The sequence below is a fragment of the Nannobrachium achirus genome (assembly GCF_963921795.1).
Source record: "Nannobrachium achirus genome assembly, chromosome: 5".
NCBI lineage: Eukaryota > Metazoa > Chordata > Actinopteri > Myctophiformes > Myctophidae > Nannobrachium > Nannobrachium achirus.
The window spans coordinates 45,466,885-45,486,884 of record NC_137814.1 but is presented as its reverse complement, the minus strand read 5'-3'; the positions used below and the strand labels follow the sequence as shown (position 1 = coordinate 45,486,884).

At 47.0% G+C, this 20,000-nt stretch overlaps 1 protein-coding gene across 5 annotated transcripts in view; it reads left to right on the top strand.

Moving 5' to 3' along the window:
- Window positions 1-20,000, top strand: part of LOC308285612 (receptor-type tyrosine-protein phosphatase F) — a 169,239-nt gene that overhangs the window by 82,545 nt on the left and 66,694 nt on the right. For 3 of the 5 annotated variants that reach the window (XM_080726423.1, XM_080726425.1, XM_080726422.1), the window contains 8 exons: window positions 1-172; window positions 560-693; window positions 1,544-1,688; window positions 5,289-5,594; window positions 6,724-6,917; window positions 12,975-13,001; window positions 17,356-17,473; window positions 17,747-18,325. The exon at window positions 1-172 is cut by the window's left edge and continues 410 nt beyond it. In XM_080726423.1, coding sequence (XP_080582549.1) covers window positions 1-172; window positions 560-693; window positions 1,544-1,688; window positions 5,289-5,594; window positions 6,724-6,917; window positions 12,975-13,001; window positions 17,356-17,473; window positions 17,747-18,325 — 1,675 coding nt within the window. The remainder of the gene's footprint in view (window positions 173-559; window positions 694-1,543; window positions 1,689-5,288; window positions 5,595-6,723; window positions 6,918-12,974; window positions 13,002-17,355; window positions 17,474-17,746; window positions 18,326-20,000) is intronic. The other 2 variants (XM_080726426.1, XM_080726424.1) reach the window with 1 other exon arrangement.

Sequence of the window (20,000 nt, the reverse complement as noted above, 5' to 3'; positions counted from 1 at the left end):
GACCTGTTGGCGCCGCTCAGTGCCTGGCAGAAGCACAACACAGACGACAGCCGCCTCACCACCATCTCGGGTCTCACCACCGACATCACATACAGCCTCCGCGTGCTGGGGTTCACCTCCGTCGGGGACGGACCGCCCTCGGATGTACTGCAGGTCAAGACCCAGCAGGGAGGTGAGTTTCTGAGAGAAAACGTGTGTTTGTGTGGCTGTGAGTGTGAGGGTGGATGGAGGGTGTTGGTGTGTACACTTGAGACTAGTAAGCATGATTAATTTAAGTATGTACTGGTTAAGGTTAGGCCAGGGTAGGGATTGAATCGAATCATTGAAAATCCTAACGAGTGTGTGTTTGTGTACGCGTGCATATGCATGAGAGTGTGTGTGGGTGTGTGGCCTGTGGTGTGTGTGTGGGTGGATGGAGGGTGTTTGTGTATTTTTTTTTTTTAATCATGCGACTGCACTTAAAGCCAATTGTAAGAAGCAGCTTATTACTGATGACAGGAAAGACTTGTTTTTCTCTTTTTTATAACTCACCTCTCCTCTTCCCCCTCTTTCTGCCCAGTTCCTGCCCAGCCATCCAGCTTCGAGGCAGAAGCCGAGCTAGACACCCGAATTCTTCTAACGTGGTTGTGGCCGGTCCAGGACCCCATTACGAAGTATGAGCTGGAGTACTGGGAGGTTGGCACCGACAACAAGGTGGGAACACAACAGCAACACAATAACAATTTCATGGTTGCATTTTCCTCTGGCCTGCAATGGCCCTCGCTTCCGTCACATATGCACACACGTCTTGTCTGTCTGTCTCTCTCTCTCTTTCTCAGAATCTGTATTGCTCTCATTCGATCTCTCTCTCTCTCTCTCTCTCTCTCTCTCATTCTCTTGTTTCACTTGTACATCTATCTCTCAACACAAAATGCACAATTTCACAACTCACAACTACCGTGAGACTGCAGACAAATTAATCTGGCTCTTTATGATGCAATTGCTTGGAATGGGACTGCCTGGGCTGAAGCAATGCTGCCGTGGTAATGCAGTCAGCTCCCTGGCCGACAATAAAGAATTACTGTTTTGACTGACGGCACAATTATTCTGCACTGGTTCTCAATGTCATAGCCATGCAATAACCTCTGCTGGACCTGTTGTGGGCTGCAAAATTTACCCCCCCCTCCCCCCCCTTCCAATCAATATGTCCTTTGGATCAGTTTGTCCTCAGTATTGAAGTTCAACTTGGGATATACTTGCTGCACTTTTTTGCCCTTTTGGGATGGAGAAAGTGCTGTTGTGGCATTTAGCCTGCCCGGCCCAGCACAGAGTGGTTTCATACTCAACAAATACCATTTGCAGGCCTCAGGGCCCAAACATAGTGACATGCATTGATGTATCGATCGGGTAGAGAGAGGCTTGAGAGACTGTCCCATAATCAGCAAACGGAAGGTTTGATCCCCGCAAAAGCAACCATGTGCCTTTTCAGAGTGTCCAAGTGCTGGCTCACATTTAAAAGCTCGCAATGATGGTTTCATAACTTTCATTTCCTCGCTCCTTTCAGATCCACGTGCCCTTTAACCCGGCCGGCTCATATGCTGTGGAGGGCCTGAAGCCAGACACCCTGTACCGCTTCTCCCTGGCAGCCCGCTCCGAAATGGGCCTGGGCGTCTTCACCCAGCCCATCGAAGCTCGCACCGCCCAGTCCAGTAAGTTCACAACCCTCTCTCTCTCTCTCCTGTTTTCTCTTCCCTCTCTCTATCGCTGTCTTTTCCCTCTCCTCCTGTCCTCATTGTCCATTAACCACAGTGGAAGGATTCGGTTCAGTTAGCCGTTGCCCCATGGCCCGACTGGCGCAGGTTAGGCTTCTTGATGTGCGATGCGACTTTGTTTTTATATAAACGCTTTATATATACGGAGGTTGAGTCAGAAGGTGTGGGCGACCTGCAACGTCAAGTCCGTTTCAACACAGCAGTCCCTCTGTCCTGACATATGTGGACATTGACGCCACACGTTCACTTGCGCTGCTCTGTGTCGACAACACTAACCCTCCTGTCCTTCCACCTGAGGACAGGCCCGTGTTCCGTGTCAAAAGGTACGTTTCGTGTGTCTACAACAACCCCCTCTCCCCCGCTACCCCCCCTCCCCCCGCCCCCCCCCTCCCGTTACCCAACCCTCCCCCAGGTCCCGCACTTGCAAGCTGTGCAGTGTTATTCTGTTCTGTTCCCCAAATCTGTCATTCTGTTTTAACATTCACTCATTTTTATTAATCGCGACTTGTTTTTCTTTCTTTTAATTTTTTTATTTTTTTGAAAGCCAGAGCAATGGATATTCATCCCCGCCAGACTTATGCTCGACACTTGAGCACGGTTTCATTTCAGTCTGCCACCGCGGTTCCTTGTAGAACATGACAGTCGCACAAAAGTGTACGCTGGTTTTATCCTCGGTTAAACCAAGCTTGCTGCTACGGCAATGTGTTGTAACACCGGTTCAGGGCGACTCGAGGGCCGACAGCCAAGTGATGGAAAAGTGACGAGAGCTTATTTTCTCTCCTCCTTTTCGCCTTTCACTGTACAATCCAGAGTGTTCATTGTAACTGTGTACAAAATGGACCCGGGACCCTCCAGGTTTTACACTCTGGCTCCCTCTCTCTCCCTTTGCCTCCGAGATGTGTACTGTATTTGTCATGCCCTCTTCCGCCGCTACCCTTGTTGAAGTCGACTTTGATGTCGCGGCAGTATTTCTACCGTGTCGTTTTTTTTTTCTAAATCTGGACTCAGCATCACATCCTATTATGCAGGCATTGTTTTGATTCAGTGTGTCACCTTTTTGTGTGTACGTGTGTCATCGCCGGTGCTGTCAGGGCTTTGTAGTGTCTTTCTATCTCTCTCTGGAGGATCGGGGGCCACCTGCCGTGAGTCACTTCCAGCTCGATAAGCACCCTCATGGTTTCTTTTTCCGAGGGCAGAGTTTCGTGGCCCAGCATTTTGCTTAGCGGACTCGTTTTTGAGCTCCATAAGACCCAATGATTCTACACTTTTCATTGCTCTGCTTATACAAAAAAGAAGACATTTCGCCGGCATGGTTCCACAAACATCTCTCTATTAATTACTCACTTTTGTTTCATTTTCTTCTCTTTTGAAGTTTTAATTTATTTGTGCACTGGTTCACATTATGAGTTGTAGATGCATGAAATGTAATGAATGGATGCTCTTGTCTTTGTTCTAATTTGTTTTCAGCATTGTTGTGGTCACCCATTTTAAAATGGTTGATTAGTTCTTTCTTTTTTTGCCTCTGGACTGCTGAGAGTTGAGTCGTGCGCACGTTTATTCATTTCTCTTATTTTATTTCGGCTTCCCTTTATTGATTTCTATATTGGTGCAGAGCTTGTATCTTCAAACTTGGAATAGATATCCCCCCCTCAAACAAATCCAAATATGTACTTTTTTAGATAGGGTAGAGAGTGTAGAGAGACATGCTCGTGTCTTTGCGAGTTTGCAACAAGGATGTGTGTGTGCATTATTAAAGGGGGTCTCGGCAACAAGCTATTCATAAGGTGCTGTAGAATTTTAAACATTTAAAAACGATCTTCGCCAAATAATGACTTGCCCAAAATAGGGATGACAGGTTGAAGTCTGTCTTTGAGTATCAACACGAGCTTGTGACTAAATAATAACTACACTGGATCCACTGGAGAAAAAATGAAATCAATTCCCTCAAAAGCAGTGTTGATTTCGTCGACTAAAACTATGACGAAAAATGTTTGTCGACTGTGTTTTTTTCACTGACGAAAACTAAATAAAATCTAAACAAAAACTAAGCTGTGGTGACTAAAACTAAGACTAAATATATTGACAATTTCGTCAACAAAACAAAAACTAGACGCGTTGTGAGCTTGTAGATCTGCTATTTTCAGCACAGAAAAAAGTGTAAAATCAGTCATTACGATGCCATCAAGGCCTGCCAAAAGACATTTTACTCGACTAAATCAACTGTAGATTTAGTCGCCTAAAATCTTATGATATTTAGTCGACTAAAATTAGACTAAAACTAATACTTTTCAGGTGACTAAATTATGACTAAAACTAAATGACATTTTTATTCAAAAAACTGTGACTAAAACTAAATCAATATTTGCTGTCAAAAACAACACTGCTCAAAAGTAATGGTTTTGGTCAAACACGATTTCCGCCTGACAGCGACTACATGGAAAACACTAGAATGGAAAGAGCAGGACATTGCAGGGATCTGCAACGTCAGGATAGCTGACAGAAGGCCCTGATGCCAAGCACCGTGTTTCATGGCACTGGCTTCGTGTTTTTAGCCAGTTAGCTTGTCTAGCTAATTAGTCTGTTAAATGCTGAGTTTGCGAGCCCATAAACTAAAGTTCTACTTTTAGTTTTTGGGTTCACCAACTCAGCACTTATTATCACACTTCCTCCCTCCCCCTTTTTCTTTAAATGTATCTATTCTCACACACTTAGGCCCTCGCCTGATGCTGTCGCTATTCTTCAAACTATGATATGGCCTACTTTAATATCCATTTACTCTTGTATTATTAGCACACTACAAAAGCTCTCTCCGCTGCTGTGTTCAGCAAGCATTTATGCATTTTTCGAATCACTAACAGGACTGTTTATATGTAGATAGCGAGGGTGATGAATAACAAGATGTTATTTGCAGTCCATTTCTGGTAAATATTATGTTTGTCTTAATTCCACCTCATTTCCGTGTTCAGAAGCCAGTGCATCTCAGTGCCTGTCATCTTCAAAGGCTGGCACATAACGAGGCTTGATAGCTGCTGTCAGGTCTTGTTATTTGTCAGCCCTTTGCCTGGCTTCTGCATCGATGTGTGAACACCAGTTAAACACTGTCAACACGTGTTCACACAGTGGTGTCGTGGCTCTGTGGCCGTCTCATTGCTCCCCATACATAAATATTAAGAGCCAGTTAGAAAGAGCGTAGATACGAGACAGAATCATTTATGAGAACGGCACCATGTGGTGCAAGACTTTACACCATTATTATGCTGCATTTCATATTGTGTTATACTGAAACACAACGTCTGGTCTGAGATCCCCCCCATATTATACCCAAACACAAAGCCTCAAACCAGTCAGACGATCAAGTGCTCTTCCATGCAAGCACCGCTCCATCAGTCCAGAGGCGTCCGTCCTTGCCTTGGGTTTGTTTTACGTTGTTTATAGTTTCAGTTTTTGTCGTTTTCTGTTGTTTTGGCTTGATCCGTGCCCCTCCCCTCCACCCCCTTCCTCCTCCCCCCCTGTGGTTGTGCCCTCCTCCCCCTGCAGCCCCCTCCGCCCCGCCCCAGGAGGTGCACCTGGTCAGCGTCAGCTCCACCAGCATCAAGGTGAGTTGGGTGGCGCCGCCGGCCGCCAGCCGCCACGGCGCCATCGTTCGCTACACGGTCAGCTACCAGGCGCCCGCCGGCGAGGACACGGAGCGCCACGATGTCACCGGCATCGGCGCCGACGCCACCAGCCACGTGCTGGAGGGCCTGGAGAAGTGGACAGAGTATCAGGTGTGGGTCAGGGCCCACACGGACGTGGGCCCGGGCCCAGAGAGCACCGCCGTGCGGATCAAAACCAAAGAGGATGGTAGGTTTTTTTGTTTTGTTTTGTTCTTTTTTGGTAGAAGGGTCGTCTCTCTCTCTGAGAACATTCTCTGCTGCTCGAGGGCTGCTCCTCCCCTCCCCACCCTACACCCTACACCCCCTGCTGCTTGCTGCCTCTCTCCTCATTACGACTGACACTTTCTCGCCAAGGCGACCTCTCCCTGTGTCCTGTCTGGTCAATTAGGAGGTAATGAGGCGAGAGCATTGGTCAACTATATTTCGCTTCTCTCTATTTCTCTCTCTCTCTCTCTCTCTCTCTCTCTCTCTCTCTCTGTCTGTCTGTCTGTCTGTCTGTCTGTCTGTCTGTCTGTCTGTCTGTCTGTCTGTCTGTCTGTCTCTTGACTTGGGTCTCCTCTGTGACTTTCAGACCTTCTATCCACTGCAGGTTCAAGGCTCATCACCTTTTGGGGTTCCGACTCTCCACACCACTTTAGTGATGTGTTCTCTCTCTTCTCTCTCTCTTCTCTCTCTCTCTCTCTCTCTCTCTCTCTCTCTCTCTCTCTCTCTCTCTCTCCCCATTTTCTTCTTCTTTGTCCTCATCTTCTGTGGTTCCTGCCTGACCCACTCTGCAGTCTTGGAAGTAGAACAGGGCTACCAACAACAAACTGACTCTCTCTCTCTCTCACCCCACACTCTCTTTCTTTCTCTATCGTTTCCCCCCTTTTGTTTTGCAGTGTGATAGAGAGTGGTTGCTCAGCTCCTAAGAGGCAGCAGTCTATAATTAATGTGTTTGAAGTTTGTCGCAACACAGCTAATTTCATCGCAGAATTAGGGGCATTACAGACGATGTTAGACCACATGCTTGTCCCCGTACTTTTTCAATTATTATTACTTTCCTCAGCAGAGCGAGGGAAGGGTACAAAGCAAACGGGATGATTTTGACTTATAGCCAAACCCCGTTGCTATCGATGAGAGCAAGTCAATTAAAAAAAAAAAAAAGGAGAAGAGAAGAGAGTCATTATTTTGGCTTTTGGCTCCACATCATACAAGAAAAATTATAATAGTGGAGCAAAAAAGAAAAAAAGCCTTAGCTCAGCATATTTGAAATTGAAACTTATCTGTGTGTGTGTGTGTGTCTGCGTGTGCGTGTGCTCGCGCCTGTCCCTCCACAGTGCCAGGCGCGCCCCCCAGGAAGCTGGAGGTGGAGGCGGTGAACTCCACGGCCATCCGCGTCACCTGGAAGCCGCCGCTGCGCGAGAAGCAGCACGGCCAGATCCGCGGCTACCAGGTCATCTTCTCGCGGCTGGAGAACGGCGAGCCGCGCGGGCAGCCCAACATCCTGGACGTGTCTCTGCCGGAGGCCCAGGTAAACCTGACCTGACGCTCACCTCACCTCGTTATGTCTGGAACTGTCTGCCTCCCCTCCTCCTCAACCCCCCTTCTGCCCTCCCTCCCCGTCTGTCTGTCTCGCTCTCTCTCTTTCATTTCCTGTTCCTCTCATCTCACCCCCCAGCCACAATCACTCCACCCACTCACTCCCTTCTCCTGCCTTTCATTCTCTCTCTCTCTCTCTCTCTCCTTCACATTTCTTTCCACTCTAAAAATCCAACACTTCATCTCTCTGCCGCGTCAGGTGACACGCGTGTCCTAGTTTCTTCATTTCGGTTCTTTTTTCGTTCCTCCTGTTGTCGACTGGATGTTCCGCTCTTCTTCTTCTTCCCCCGTCTTAAACTCAACAACGTGACATTTGACTCTAAATTGCTCGCGGAGTGAAACCCTCGCCCCAGCGCGGGATTAGCAACCGTAACAAGCTCACATGCTAATTCTAATAGCTATTCAATATTTTATGCGTGTACTACAATTGGAAGAGGGGCTTAACCGTATCGATGCCCCCCTCTCTTTTTGTGGGGTTTTAGCGGTAATACATACGACGCCGCCTTGTTACCCTGTTTATAAATTAGTGTTATTTTCCCCTCGTACAACACCCTCCGCGCACGCATTAATGCGAGCAGCTGCCGAAATACCCCAAAGCCGAGCGCCGCTCTCAGCTGAGATGGCTGAGAGATCGTAATCCTGCTGAGGGATTCGCAGGTTCATGAATATCTTAAAACCGAAAGCCTTCGAAAGCTTCCACCCGCCCCCTCACCTCTCCTCTACTACGCTATCCCTCTCTCTCTCTCCCTCTCTCTCTCTCTCTCTCTCTCAAAGAGAGGAGAGACCAGCCAGGAGGCACTGTTAATGCCTCCTCTGGACTGCTCGCCAGGAGCAATGTTTGTGCAAACACATTTTCCTCGCCTGCCCACCACTCCACGCACCCCCCCCCCCCTCTCCCCCCCTGCCAGAAGTGTCTCGTTTTAAATGAGCAGGCGTTCCCTGCCCTCAGAGAAGCACTACTAAAAATATGCATGAGGAACACTTGTGAGGAGCTTGTGTTGATAAATGCAGCAATGTAGCGTTGTTAAGGGAGACGACCAGCGGGGGTTGCTGGTTCAGATCTGAGGCGGCACACCGCCGCGGCTGTTTGCCCTTGAGCGGGGAGCTATTAACACTCATTTGCCATGGCAAATAACCCCGGCGTGATAAACTGACGCCGCAGAGGTTGGGAGAGCTGTCAGGAGTCACCTTGGGAAGTGATGCATTGGACGCGTTAGACCTGAACTATAAGGTGTCTGTTGACACTACAGCTTCTGGTGGGCGGCTGCTTGAGCGATGGCCGGGTGATGGATGACGTTGCCTCGTAGGCGGCGACTAATCTCAAGAGATTTCTCTCGTGAGATTATGTAGATCATAGCCTTTGAGCGAGAACGGAAGCCCACGAATGACGCGGGGGAAGATAGGGAAAGGTCCTGACTGATATGGGCGTTCACACGTCGGCCCTAACCAGTTCCCCCCCCCCTCTCAGACTCCACACACACTCAGCCATGTAACACAGCAGCAGTTTCTGTCAGGTGCTGCTGAGAGGGCTTTGTGATATTGACTTCGTACCCTAGTTTGTTGACAGCTGGGAGGAGAGCATCCTCTGGTCTGTAAGCAGAACAACAGCAGCACACGCAGCTTCTGTTTAATAGATTTATCTTTCTGTCTTTATGACAACATGTTCAACACCTCTGCTTTGGCTTCACGGAAAGTGAACTGCACATGACCCCGGCCATCCACCTGTACAGACAATAGTCCTTCATGTCTCATTTGTGCCAGGCCCACACAGAAAACACACAAACACGCTGTAATTTGACATCCGCTGCATGGAGACCGCTCGGGTTTTATTTTCCCCACCCACACCCTGTTGAAAACCGAAATTTCAACCTTCCCCCACCGACACAGTGGAATAAAAAAAACAACGATAAATTAACCTCTCTCCTCCTCCCTCTCCTCCGCCCTTCCCGTTGGCCCAGAAATCCATTTCATGCGGCACCAGTGCCTTTGCGTGCGGCTTGGTCACCCCCTGTTTGACTCATCCCGGCAGATTAGCTTTTGCACGCTAGCTAGCAGCACTCTGTGACCGACCTGTGTGGACCTGCCCCGCACAGACTCCCATTAAGAACGTGTGTGTACGTGCGTCCCGTGCACACACACACACACACACACACACACACACACACACGATCAACTGCCATCACTCAGTCCCTCCTTTCTCTCCTGTCTCGCTCCGTGCCCATTCACGTTCTCTTCCGAAATACAGCGTGTGTGGAGATAACGTGAACGAACCTGCCCAATGGTTCTTAAATCATCCTTGGTGGGAGGCATTCCATCTGGCATCACAAGAGTTCATGACTCACCCTAGACTCACACACACACACAGCCCTACTTCCCTTCCCACCCTGCTGATGGAAAAACATGTGAAAACGTGAAAACATAATCCAGCCGGGAGGAGGAAAGCAGAAGTGGAAAACAGATTCAGGTTTCAACCAAAACGCGTGTTCCTCCGTCGCACGGCGGCGTCCCGGGGGCGAAAATAGCTGACCTACAAGCTCACAACGTGACGCGGAGGCAAAGCGCCGTGAGCGCGTGGGTCGGCTGTCGTGTGACGACAGTACGAACGAAGCGTTACCTGTGGTTCCCACCAAGCTCACGCCCAGCACGCCAGTCACAAGCTGACTCTTAACCCATTTAGGTCTAGAATTATTGAATGCTTTAACCAGTGAAAAATAGCAGATATACAAGCTCACAGCGCGGCACCGAGTGCCGCGCTGCAAGCTTGTAGATCTGCTATTTTTGAAAAAGTCAAGCTCGCAGCGCGGCACTCGGTGCCGCGCTGTGAGCTTGTATATCTGCTATTTTTCAATAGTTAAAGCATAAAATAATGATACACCATAATGTGTACCCGTTCTGAATGTATTTAATGGAGGTCTGAAAAACAATCACCCCACCCTCTCTACCGTCTTTCCTTTCCCCTCAGTTTTTTCCCTCTCTTTCCTTACACACTCTCTTCTGCTCTTCATTTCCATTTCCATCTCTCTCTCTCTCTCCTATCTCTCTACCCCGCTCTCTCTTTCGCTCTCTCATCTTCTCCCTCTCTCAGGGCCAAGCTGAGAGAAAAACGCCGAGAGGAGAGTGAGACTTGTTTGCGCGTGGGTGGGTTAAGCGCCTCTCTTTTACTGTTGAATTGGGAGCCCAGTAGCCCACACAGCGGCCTCCTTTTCACTGTTACATTTAAGAAACGGTACTGGGCACGTTAACCCTGTGACGCTAACGACCTCTTTCACCACCCAAACCTCAAACCCTGATTGGGCAACTAGCAGCCTGCTGCCATGTGGCTCTACAATACCACTGTTTCCCAAATAGTGGGTCGGGACCCGTTTGTGGATCGCGGACACGTTTTTATGGGTCATGAGTGTCAAAATATAAATAAAAAAAAATCTATAATAATCCCCCCAAAATGTCATGAATAAATGTAAAAAAATACAAAGATCAAAGAAATGTCATTAGAGAACAAATGTTTAAGAACTAGTGAAAATAGCTGATCTGCAAGCTTACAACCTAGCATGAAGCGACGCATTGTGAGCATGTTGTAGATCTCCTATTTTCACTTGGCTCGGTCCCGGTTCAAATTTCTCTTTTGGGTCTCGAGCTAAAAAAAAGTTTAATGGTGCGGTAAAGACGTTTGGCCATTAGCTGATAACTCAGGTTCGATAGCTTTTTGTATCGTCTGCCTTTACCTCTATTCATCCTTCCATATTTTTTCTGGATACTTTGTCTTTGTCCACCCATACGATTTCACGTTTGAGTGCCCGTGCGTGCATGTTTGCGTGCATGCGTAGCATCTGAGAGCGCGCTGTGCTACGCTTGATTGCGTCCATAGCCTTAGCAACCTCAGGTTGAGTTGAATGGGTGCAGGGTGTAAAAAAAGAAAGAAAAAAAGAATGGAGAAGAGAGCACCTTGGCCCATTTCATTCCATCAGTCATGACAGCGGCTTCTTTTCCTCGTCACATGCCGTCTCCCCCCCCCCCCCCCCCCCCCCCTCCCCTGTCCTGTTTTCATAACCCAGCGCATCTCAATGCCTCTTGTCATCACATTTGCATTCGCCCGGCTGCCTGCAAAAATCACAACGTCTCCCCGTTTCCCCTAAAACGAATCTTATCAGCAGTAATGTGGTGTGTTTCTGAGTTTCACAGTTTGAGCATTTGAATTATAAAATATAAACGGGGAGGGAGGGGTAATTTAACACCCAAAGTACTTTTATTTATTGAGCTTTATCAGAAAAAGAGCATGGCCGCGATGGAAAACGATTAGAAACGCGATTAAAAACACGAACGCACTCCCCCCGCCCCTACAATGCGTCTGCCACCCGCATCTCAGAGTCCACAGTAAACAAATTAAAGCAATTAGGCGCGGCGCAAAATGTTTTTCGCGGACGTTAAGCAGCAGCTGTGCTCTGGAGCCCCCCCTCATGTCATGGGAGCATGAGGCAGCACTTTTTGATGAGGCTATTCTTCACCAAACAGCCACCACTGAGACCACGTAAAAAAAAAACACAGACTCATTCTGCAGTGATAAAGACCCATCCTCAGAGAGAAGCAGAGAGGAGCGTTTCATTTGGCAATTAGTCCACAGAGTAGCAACACTGATTATGCAGCCTTTGTTTTCTAAAGATGTGAATGTGTGTCTATGTCAAAGACTGTATAAGGCAGGGACAGAGAGAGAGAGAGAGAGAGAGAGAGAGAGAGAGAGAGAGAGAGAGAGAGAGAGAGAGAGAGAGTAGAGCACCAAGGAGATGTTCTTAGCTAGCAGTCTGATGGTCAAATCCTTATTGTTGTCGGGTGGAAACCTTGTATGTCCAAAACCGTTCGTATTGTATTTATCATTTTAAAAATTATTAAAAATAGTGAAAATAGCCGATCTACAAGCACACAATGCCTCGTGTGTGCTTGTAGATCTGCTATTTTCTCTGGTTTTGTGTGACAGTCTTGTATGATGAAGCAGGGCTTTACTTTACGAAAAAACATACAAATTTGAAACATGGAGATACAAGGTTTCTGCCCGACAGTGACAATATGATGACCTCCACTGACCCTCTCCTCTCCTCTCCTCTCCTCTCCTCTCCTCTCCTCTCCTCTCCTCTCCATCACAGTCTTTGTAGCGTAGCAGTAGCTCTCTATCAACAGCAGCCCAGGGGGGGATCAGGGTGGTGGGGGGCGGGGGGAGGAGGGTGTGGAGGTGGTGGTAAACCACTAGCGGTCCTGTTCTGCATCGGTGAGGGGGTTTGATGATGTCACCAGGGCCAGTGTAGCCAGCGCTGATAATAGGATTTCACGCTCGGCACCGCCAGAGCCAGAATGGGCTTTCACTTCCCCCTCAGGAATCACTCAGCCAGCCAGCCACGGCAAGGAGAGTATTTTGAAAAACACTCATTGAATACACTCATAAAATATCATTCCATGAGTGTATTACAATCTTTGATGAGGAAAAAAAAAAACCTGTCTTAGTTGCAGTGAGCGGGGGTGTTGGCTTCCTCGAAGGAAGGTGGTTTTATTGAACTCATGACTAAGCGAGTAAACGAGGCGGGGGCAGTGCTCTGAATCTATTTAACCTTAAACCTGTAACTCTGAAAAATGAATAAAAAAAAGGTCCCGTAACCCCGGCAGCCGCTGAACTCGGCCTGCGCGATTCCCCGCGCCTGAGCGTTCGATAACCACCTCCCAATCTGCCTTCCTTCTTCCTTTCCTTCTGGCCATCTCCCTTTTCTGTGCCGCATGATTGTCGACACATTACATTCATGTATCGCTGGAGTTGGGGGGAAAAAAAGAAAAGGGACCATGAGTTCTTATTTCTTTTTTTTTTAATTTATTATTACCCTGCCTGTTGTGCTTTGACTCTGATCCATGTCTCCATCATCACCACCAACCACCCCCACCCTCACCCTCACCCCACCCCCACCCTGTCCTGCATCCCGTTGTCTTGTCTTCTCTTCCCTCCCTTCATCAGTGGAATATTGAGGAGTCCGAGGAGCAAGTGAGTAACACCACCAGTGTGTGCTTCTGGGTTTGTGCTGCCGGGCAGCTTCATGTTCACCCCTCGGCGGAATATTGGGAGCTCTGTGTGCGCGCGTGTGTGCGTGTGTGTGTGTGCGTGCACAGGTGTGTGTGTGTGTGTATCATCTATTGCAGTGTTTCTCAAACTTTTACATTTCAAGGTCTCCCCTTAACTCTGACAGAATACAAACCCTTTGATTGATTGATTGATTGAAGACTTTATTAGGAGTTTGCATAGGAAAAGGTACAGTTTCATGACGGTACAGTTCACTGGTACAAGGTCTACTAAAAGGAGATCCTAGAAAAGACTAAGCTTATTTCCACAGGACACCATTTAAGTATCTCATATAACATTGAATGACAGACGAATAGAACACAGTACTATGCAGTAGATATAGTCAGTAAAAAAAAGAAATAACAAAAAAACAGTAAGTCTATACGAACAGTAAGTATAAGAAGGGGCAGGGGAGGGTAGGGCTGGGCTAGGTTTGTTTTACCAGTTGCGAACGGCTTCTGCCTATAAGTGGTTTTTCAGGGCGATTTTAAAGGATGCCCTAATGGGTCCATTTGGTTCCATTTGTATACTGTCAGAGTTACAGACTTGTATGGGTCAATTTAGAACCCCATAAAGCAACCCCACAAAGTCCCTGGAATCCACTTTGAGAACCACTGATGTGTTGTGTGCTACTCTTGGGCTCCGTGTGGTCTCTTTGTGTTTGTGTGTGTATGTGTGTGCGCATTTTGTTGAGCTGTGCGCGTGCGTGTGTGCGTCTCACACGTATCATGCTCGTTTGCTCGCCGCCGTGTGTGTGCAAACCTCGGGAACGTTTCTAACCACAATCACAACCAATAGTGTGCCTTTTTTATGGATTTCGCATTAACTCATTTTGTGTGTGTGCGATTGACTCAATCAAGCATGACGTTTTAACCTATTGATCATTTTTAAACAGCGCTTATGCCTTGTACACTTTGCCATTATAGAACAAAGAGTTGAATGTTCACAGGTGAACTGAGGCGGTATTCTTCTCCTCTGTCATGCGACAGAGGCCACAGTTAAAAAAGGGCTGCGTGTCACTCCCATGGTGTGATGCTGACGGTAATCATGCTCTCGTAGACCTGCTGTCTCCCCTACTGTTCCAGATGACACAATGGCTGTGTGAAGTGCGGACTTATATTGGCCCCCGCGCATCTCTGAGATTGCCACCAGCCTTTCATGTTATTTTCACTTGAGTCGGGTGGCAGTTCGCAGCTGTCACATGCTCCCTTCTGTAAATGGCGTATTACCTCGCCGAGATGTCATATTGCGCCAGCGGAAATGCAAAACCCACTAACCTAAGTCGCATGTTATATAGAAACCTGTCATGAAGATGAGAGAGAGAGAGAGAAGAAAAATACAGGGGGAATAATAATACAAAATAAAATAAAGAGCATAGCTTTTAAAGCATTTTATTTGGGTGTTTGATTACCCTCCGTGCAGCCTTGTGTTGTATTGACTGGCCCTCCGGTCCATTCAGGCCTGCTACATGTGTTGTGAGAGCCTTGTCCTGTCACATCCTGTTATTTAGACACTTCAATCTCCATAAAACGGCGATCTATATATGTCTATCAGCAGCCATGTCTCCCATTGCTGTGTCCTTGTGCAAGACACTAAACCCCCATCCGATCACTTGTTGTTGGATACTGTAAATGTCCAGAGTGAAAGTTAATCAAACTAGTTAATATTCCTGCAACATCGCTGCTTTATTCAACACCAGTAGTGACTGCCTGTATTTTTACCCCCCTGGTTCCAGTTATTTTCCCAATGTTTATGTGTATGAATCAGAGCCATTGGGACGATACTGTACATTTTGATGTATTCGTCCAGGTTAACATTCAGCTAAAAAGCACAGCTGCGCAGTTCCTCCAGTTGCACAGAGCACATGGCCCGGTTGCCTCCAGCTATAACCCCACGTGGGCTGTGAGCATAGGCTGCTGATGTTTTTTCCTCTAATGTCGGGGTTCATTAACACCTGACAGACAGCGCTAGATACTGTGTACATTTGATAACTCCTCACCGGTTTATTTCCATAGCCGTGCTGTGAACTATAGGTGCCAACCTGCCAGATGAAGTGTCACAGACAGGGGCACAGACAACACGTCAACAGCCATCTATGCTAACGTGTCCTCTTAACCTGTGACACATTGGCAGGAACAAGTGTCTCGAAACAAGTATTTTTAAGTTTGCTTCAGGGGCAGTCACGCTGTCATGAATCTTACAATTAGCAAAGTCACAAAGCACATTAAGCGCAGGCACGCCAAGAGAAAAGGGAATTTACTGCTATTTCCATTGTCTATGCGACTTTAAGGCTAGTGGTATATATGGAAGCCAGTAGAGAATAATTCATTTCTATGCTTGATAATCTTGGTAATACCCTTCAGTGCTGCTCTAAGCACTTGCTCCAATTGGAAACTTTGAAGACTTGCCTTTTTTCCCCCCATTCTATTTTCCGCTGAGTTTCAAATGTAATACTAGACCCCCAGTTTGACCTTGCCAGAATGGGGTAGGGGGGAATCTCTTACGGATCCCACCAGCGAGACTCTGAAAGCCATTTTGCATGATTAAAGTAATGAGACGTCTTCCATAAAGTTAAAATGGCTTTATGATACAGTAATTCAGCATTTTCTCCTCCGGTCCCCTCTGTCTCTCTCTTAAGGGCTAGTGTGGGAGCACAGTGTGCCCCTTAAACGTGAGGCAGTAAAAAACGCTTTGTCAAACAGAGCCGGGTTATATAGACTGCTAAATGTGCTTCCGCGATTAGGAAATTAAACCTTCATTAGTTAAAGAAATGGCTGTATAATATTCAGACAGTATTGGGAGGTTTGCAAGGAGCTGGTAGGCACTGGTGGTGCATTAGTCCTCTCGGTAGCCCCGCAGAGGCACACACAGCCCCAGCATTTTGTGCTCAAGCCCCAGGCGCTAATGCTTTTAGTTCTAAGTGGGTGATTGTGTACAAAACATGTACATATGTGTGTGTGTGCGCACGCGCGTGTGTGTGTGTTTATATTGACACCATCTAAGGGAGCCAGTTGAGTCAGTCCTGCAGCAGTAGAACAGTGTATTACCACAGTCTGTTTGCTGTTTGTCTATTTGTGCGTTAATGACTGTCTGAGCGGCTGGTTTGTCCAATACCAGCTACCTTGTCTGTGTCTGTGTGTTTTTTAGCTACGGGCTGTTTGTCGAGCCCAGTTTTGCATGGGATCCCAGTGGACTGTGTAGATAAAAGCAAAAACTACCTCAAATCCAACGTAGATGGAACCTTGGAAATGTAGAACAAAGAATTTTCGGACCATGTTTAATTCATCTAGAGATGCATACCGGTATAAAGGATTTTGCTGCCAATGTGGTCCTATTATTCATTCCATTGGTGTAGTGTAACAATGGACCCACATGGCACATTGTGCGGTATCTTTTAAAGCATCTTGTGTTTTGAGGTCCCCTGGGCACAATCCCATGCTTATCCATGCTGTTTTGGTTCATTTGTTGGTTGGTTGGTAAACCATTTTCTGCGTGTGTGCCTTAACCCATTTAGAACGGGTACACATTTTGTGTATCATTATTTTATGCTTTAACTATTGAAAAATAGCAGATATACAAGCTCACAGCGCGGCACCGAGTGCCGCGCTGCGAGCTTGTAGATCTGCTATTTTTGAAAAGTCGTGAACATTAGAATTTTGACCCGATTCTATAAGTGTCTTTTGAATCCTTCTAAATGGGTTAACGTCGGGAGGTTTTCTCCACAAAGAAAGTCTCTCGATTGGCCCTGCGCTGTAAAATCCAGAGTGTCAGTTCAACTCTTAGAGAGGGCAAAGAATGGAAACCTGTCGGTGTTGAATTAGCACTCAGGATTCTGCAGTGTACTTGTGGTGGAGTTGAGTGCCCGTGAAGCCTTTCTCCATTACACACCTCTAATGTGTTTACCTGTTTCAGGTGAACGGATCAGGGAAACAAACCACAGGTGGATGGAGAGGGGTGTCTAACCTTTTTTTTTTTGCGGGCGAGGGATGCTGTGTGTGTGTGTGTGTGTGTGTGTGTGTGTGTGTGTGTGTGTGTGTGTGTGTGTGTGTGTGTGTGTGTGTGTGTGTGTGTGTGCGTGTGCGTGTGTGTGTGTGTGTTTGGGTGGGTGCGTGTGTGTGTGTGCGTGCGTTTTTGGGGTGATAAGTGCTTCTTGTGTGAGGGGTTGCCGGGTTTGGCATATATATTTTTTTCTTTTGGCGAAAACTACGGTGGTGTCCCTCAAGTGAAACTTTTTTCCCTGTCAAACTCTGAGCCTTTGGTTTCACGCCCCATTTCACAGGAGGCCATCATCGGAGGATTGCACTCCGAGACAACCTACTCCGTCACTGTGGCGGCATACACCACCAAGGGCGATGGAGCACGCAGCAAAGCTAAAGTTATCACCACCACAGGCGCAGGTAAGAGATGGGAACCTATAGTCAAGCTGGCGTGTCGGGTTAGTCCCCGTGATTCGAGTCACATTCATCCATTTGCCAACATCCATCTTTTCCTTTTGTTTGACACCTTAAATACTAAAAGCCTCCCTCCCTCATTCAGTGACACTGACTGCCAGTTTGAATCCTCTGTTGAGGTGCTCTTGAGCAACGAGCTTAATCCAGGCTCTCCAATGAAAGCTTTACATTTGTTCTCAACAACACCCAACTCCACTCCACCAATCTATTTCCTTCTAGTGCCTGGCAAGCCCACCATGATGATAAGCACCACCATGGGGAACACAGCGCTGATCCAGTGGCAGCCCCCCAAGGAGATGGTGGGCGAGCTCATGGGCTACCAGCTGCAGTACAAGCGCACCGAGGACGAGGCCTTCACCTCCCGCGAGCTGCGGAGGATAGACGACCACTACACGGTCACCGGGCTGCACAAGGGCGCCACCTACGTCTTCCGGCTGAGCGCCCGCAACCGCGCGGGGACGGGCGAGGCCTACATCAAGGAGATAAGCACGCCAGAGGACATTCCCTCAGGCTTCCCTCTCAACCTGCGTGTGACAGGCCTGACCACCTCCAGCACCCAGCTAGCCTGGGAGCCCCCGGCGCTGGCCGAGCGCAACGGTAAGATCATCCACTACCAGGTGGTGTACCGGGACATCAACGCACAGCACAACACCACCAACCGCACCATGGAGACGCGCATGACCATCCAGGGGCTCAAGCCCGACACCACCTACGACATTCGCGTGCAGGCCTTCACCAACAAGGGCGGCGGACCCATCAGCCCCAGCATCCAGAGTAGGACCATGTCTACGTCGCCAGGTAAGAGACAACGCCTGATTATGGCATGAATAAATACTCACAGAACTGTTGACTCTTTGGCACCTCGTCATTCTTGCTGAAAATAGTCCTTGGAGAAAAGATTGTTTTTATGAAATTCAAACTGCTACGACTTCATCAAGGTGACATGAATACTAGCTATGTATACATGATTTATAATCAATAGATTAACCATGCAATAACAATTATATGTTCCACTAAATAGCAGTTTATATGTTGCACGGTATCTAATGTTGTGGTAGTTATAGTGAACAGCTAATATATAACTAAAGATTGGTTTTAAAAGATAATCATGAATCTCAATTAGCAAACTTAGCAATTGTTATTTTCCCCAAATCATTAAGCCTCTTTAACACATCCACAGCCCCTGTTATCACGTCCAGGGACGTGTTAACTGGTTACCATGGTAACTCGCTGCAGAAACATCTCCACTTATTTTTCCATATCGTGTGTCTATATTCACATTCTTTTAACTCAGCTCAGCATGTGACCGCTGAATGCAGACGAAATATGTTCTCAAGAACACTGGAGGCTTTTCTACAGTAGTTTCTGCATGTTTGACTCTTTGGCACCTTTTCACTTTGTGTTACAAACCTTCAGATTTTGTTTGATATTACCACAGTGTTCAACATCAAAGAGTTGAATACCACTGCACTGCCCATGGAATACTTTATAAACATGTGTACCTTCTAAATGATATGCACAGTTATTAATAACCATATACATCACATAATGTCAATCTATAATTAATCTAGACTCCCTACCCTATAATCCATAATTAATCTAGACCCCTTCACTCAGTTATCCACAAGCATGCATGTTTTCACACCGCTTAAAGTTGGGAATTGTGGTCGAGTGAAGGGCGATTTGCTCACATCAAACTGTGTAGAGAAAGTGGGACTTTAATTACATAACAAATATCCTAAGAAAGTCAAACAAAACCAAACTAAAGTAGGATTATATTAACTAACTTTTCACAAATAAAATATGCATACGCAATATAAAATATAAATATAAAATGTGCGTGTTGGCGGGCAATTCGCGAGCACACTCACACGCACACATCTAAATATCGCATAAGCCCGTCTTTGACTCAGCACACAACAATAGACCCAGTTTCGTCCTTTGTTTTCCTCACTGTGCCGCGCTGAACAGTGTAGTTGTGTAATTATTGATTTAGAGACTACTAATCTTATTACGCACCACAAACACACCGCTTCCATAGCATGCGGCTTCCTCTCCACTCCCAGCAGCTCCTCCTGTGTTCCACCACCTCATGCATTTTATGATCTCATGAATGCTAGAATCTGTTATTTATCACCAGATGTGCGCCCGGCACCTATTTTTAAGACACGACAACATCCCGCCCTCTCTGCCATATACATTTCACGGCTGTTACATATTTCATTGGTGTAAAGAGAAGGTATAAATAGACGGAACAGGCTTAGCGGGATAAAAAGCTATTTTTAAAAGCTCGGTAACCAGGCGTGAATGAGATCATAGATTGTTTTTTCCCTTTTTTTCTTTTCTTTTTTTTTTCTCACCCCTCCCACGTTCCCTTAGCTTGTCGAGTTTGGCCATTAGCTAGCAAAGTCGCACGTTCATCAGCGGGGGTTATTCGCTGTGTGAAATTTGAATTTCTCAGCTTAGTAAAGAT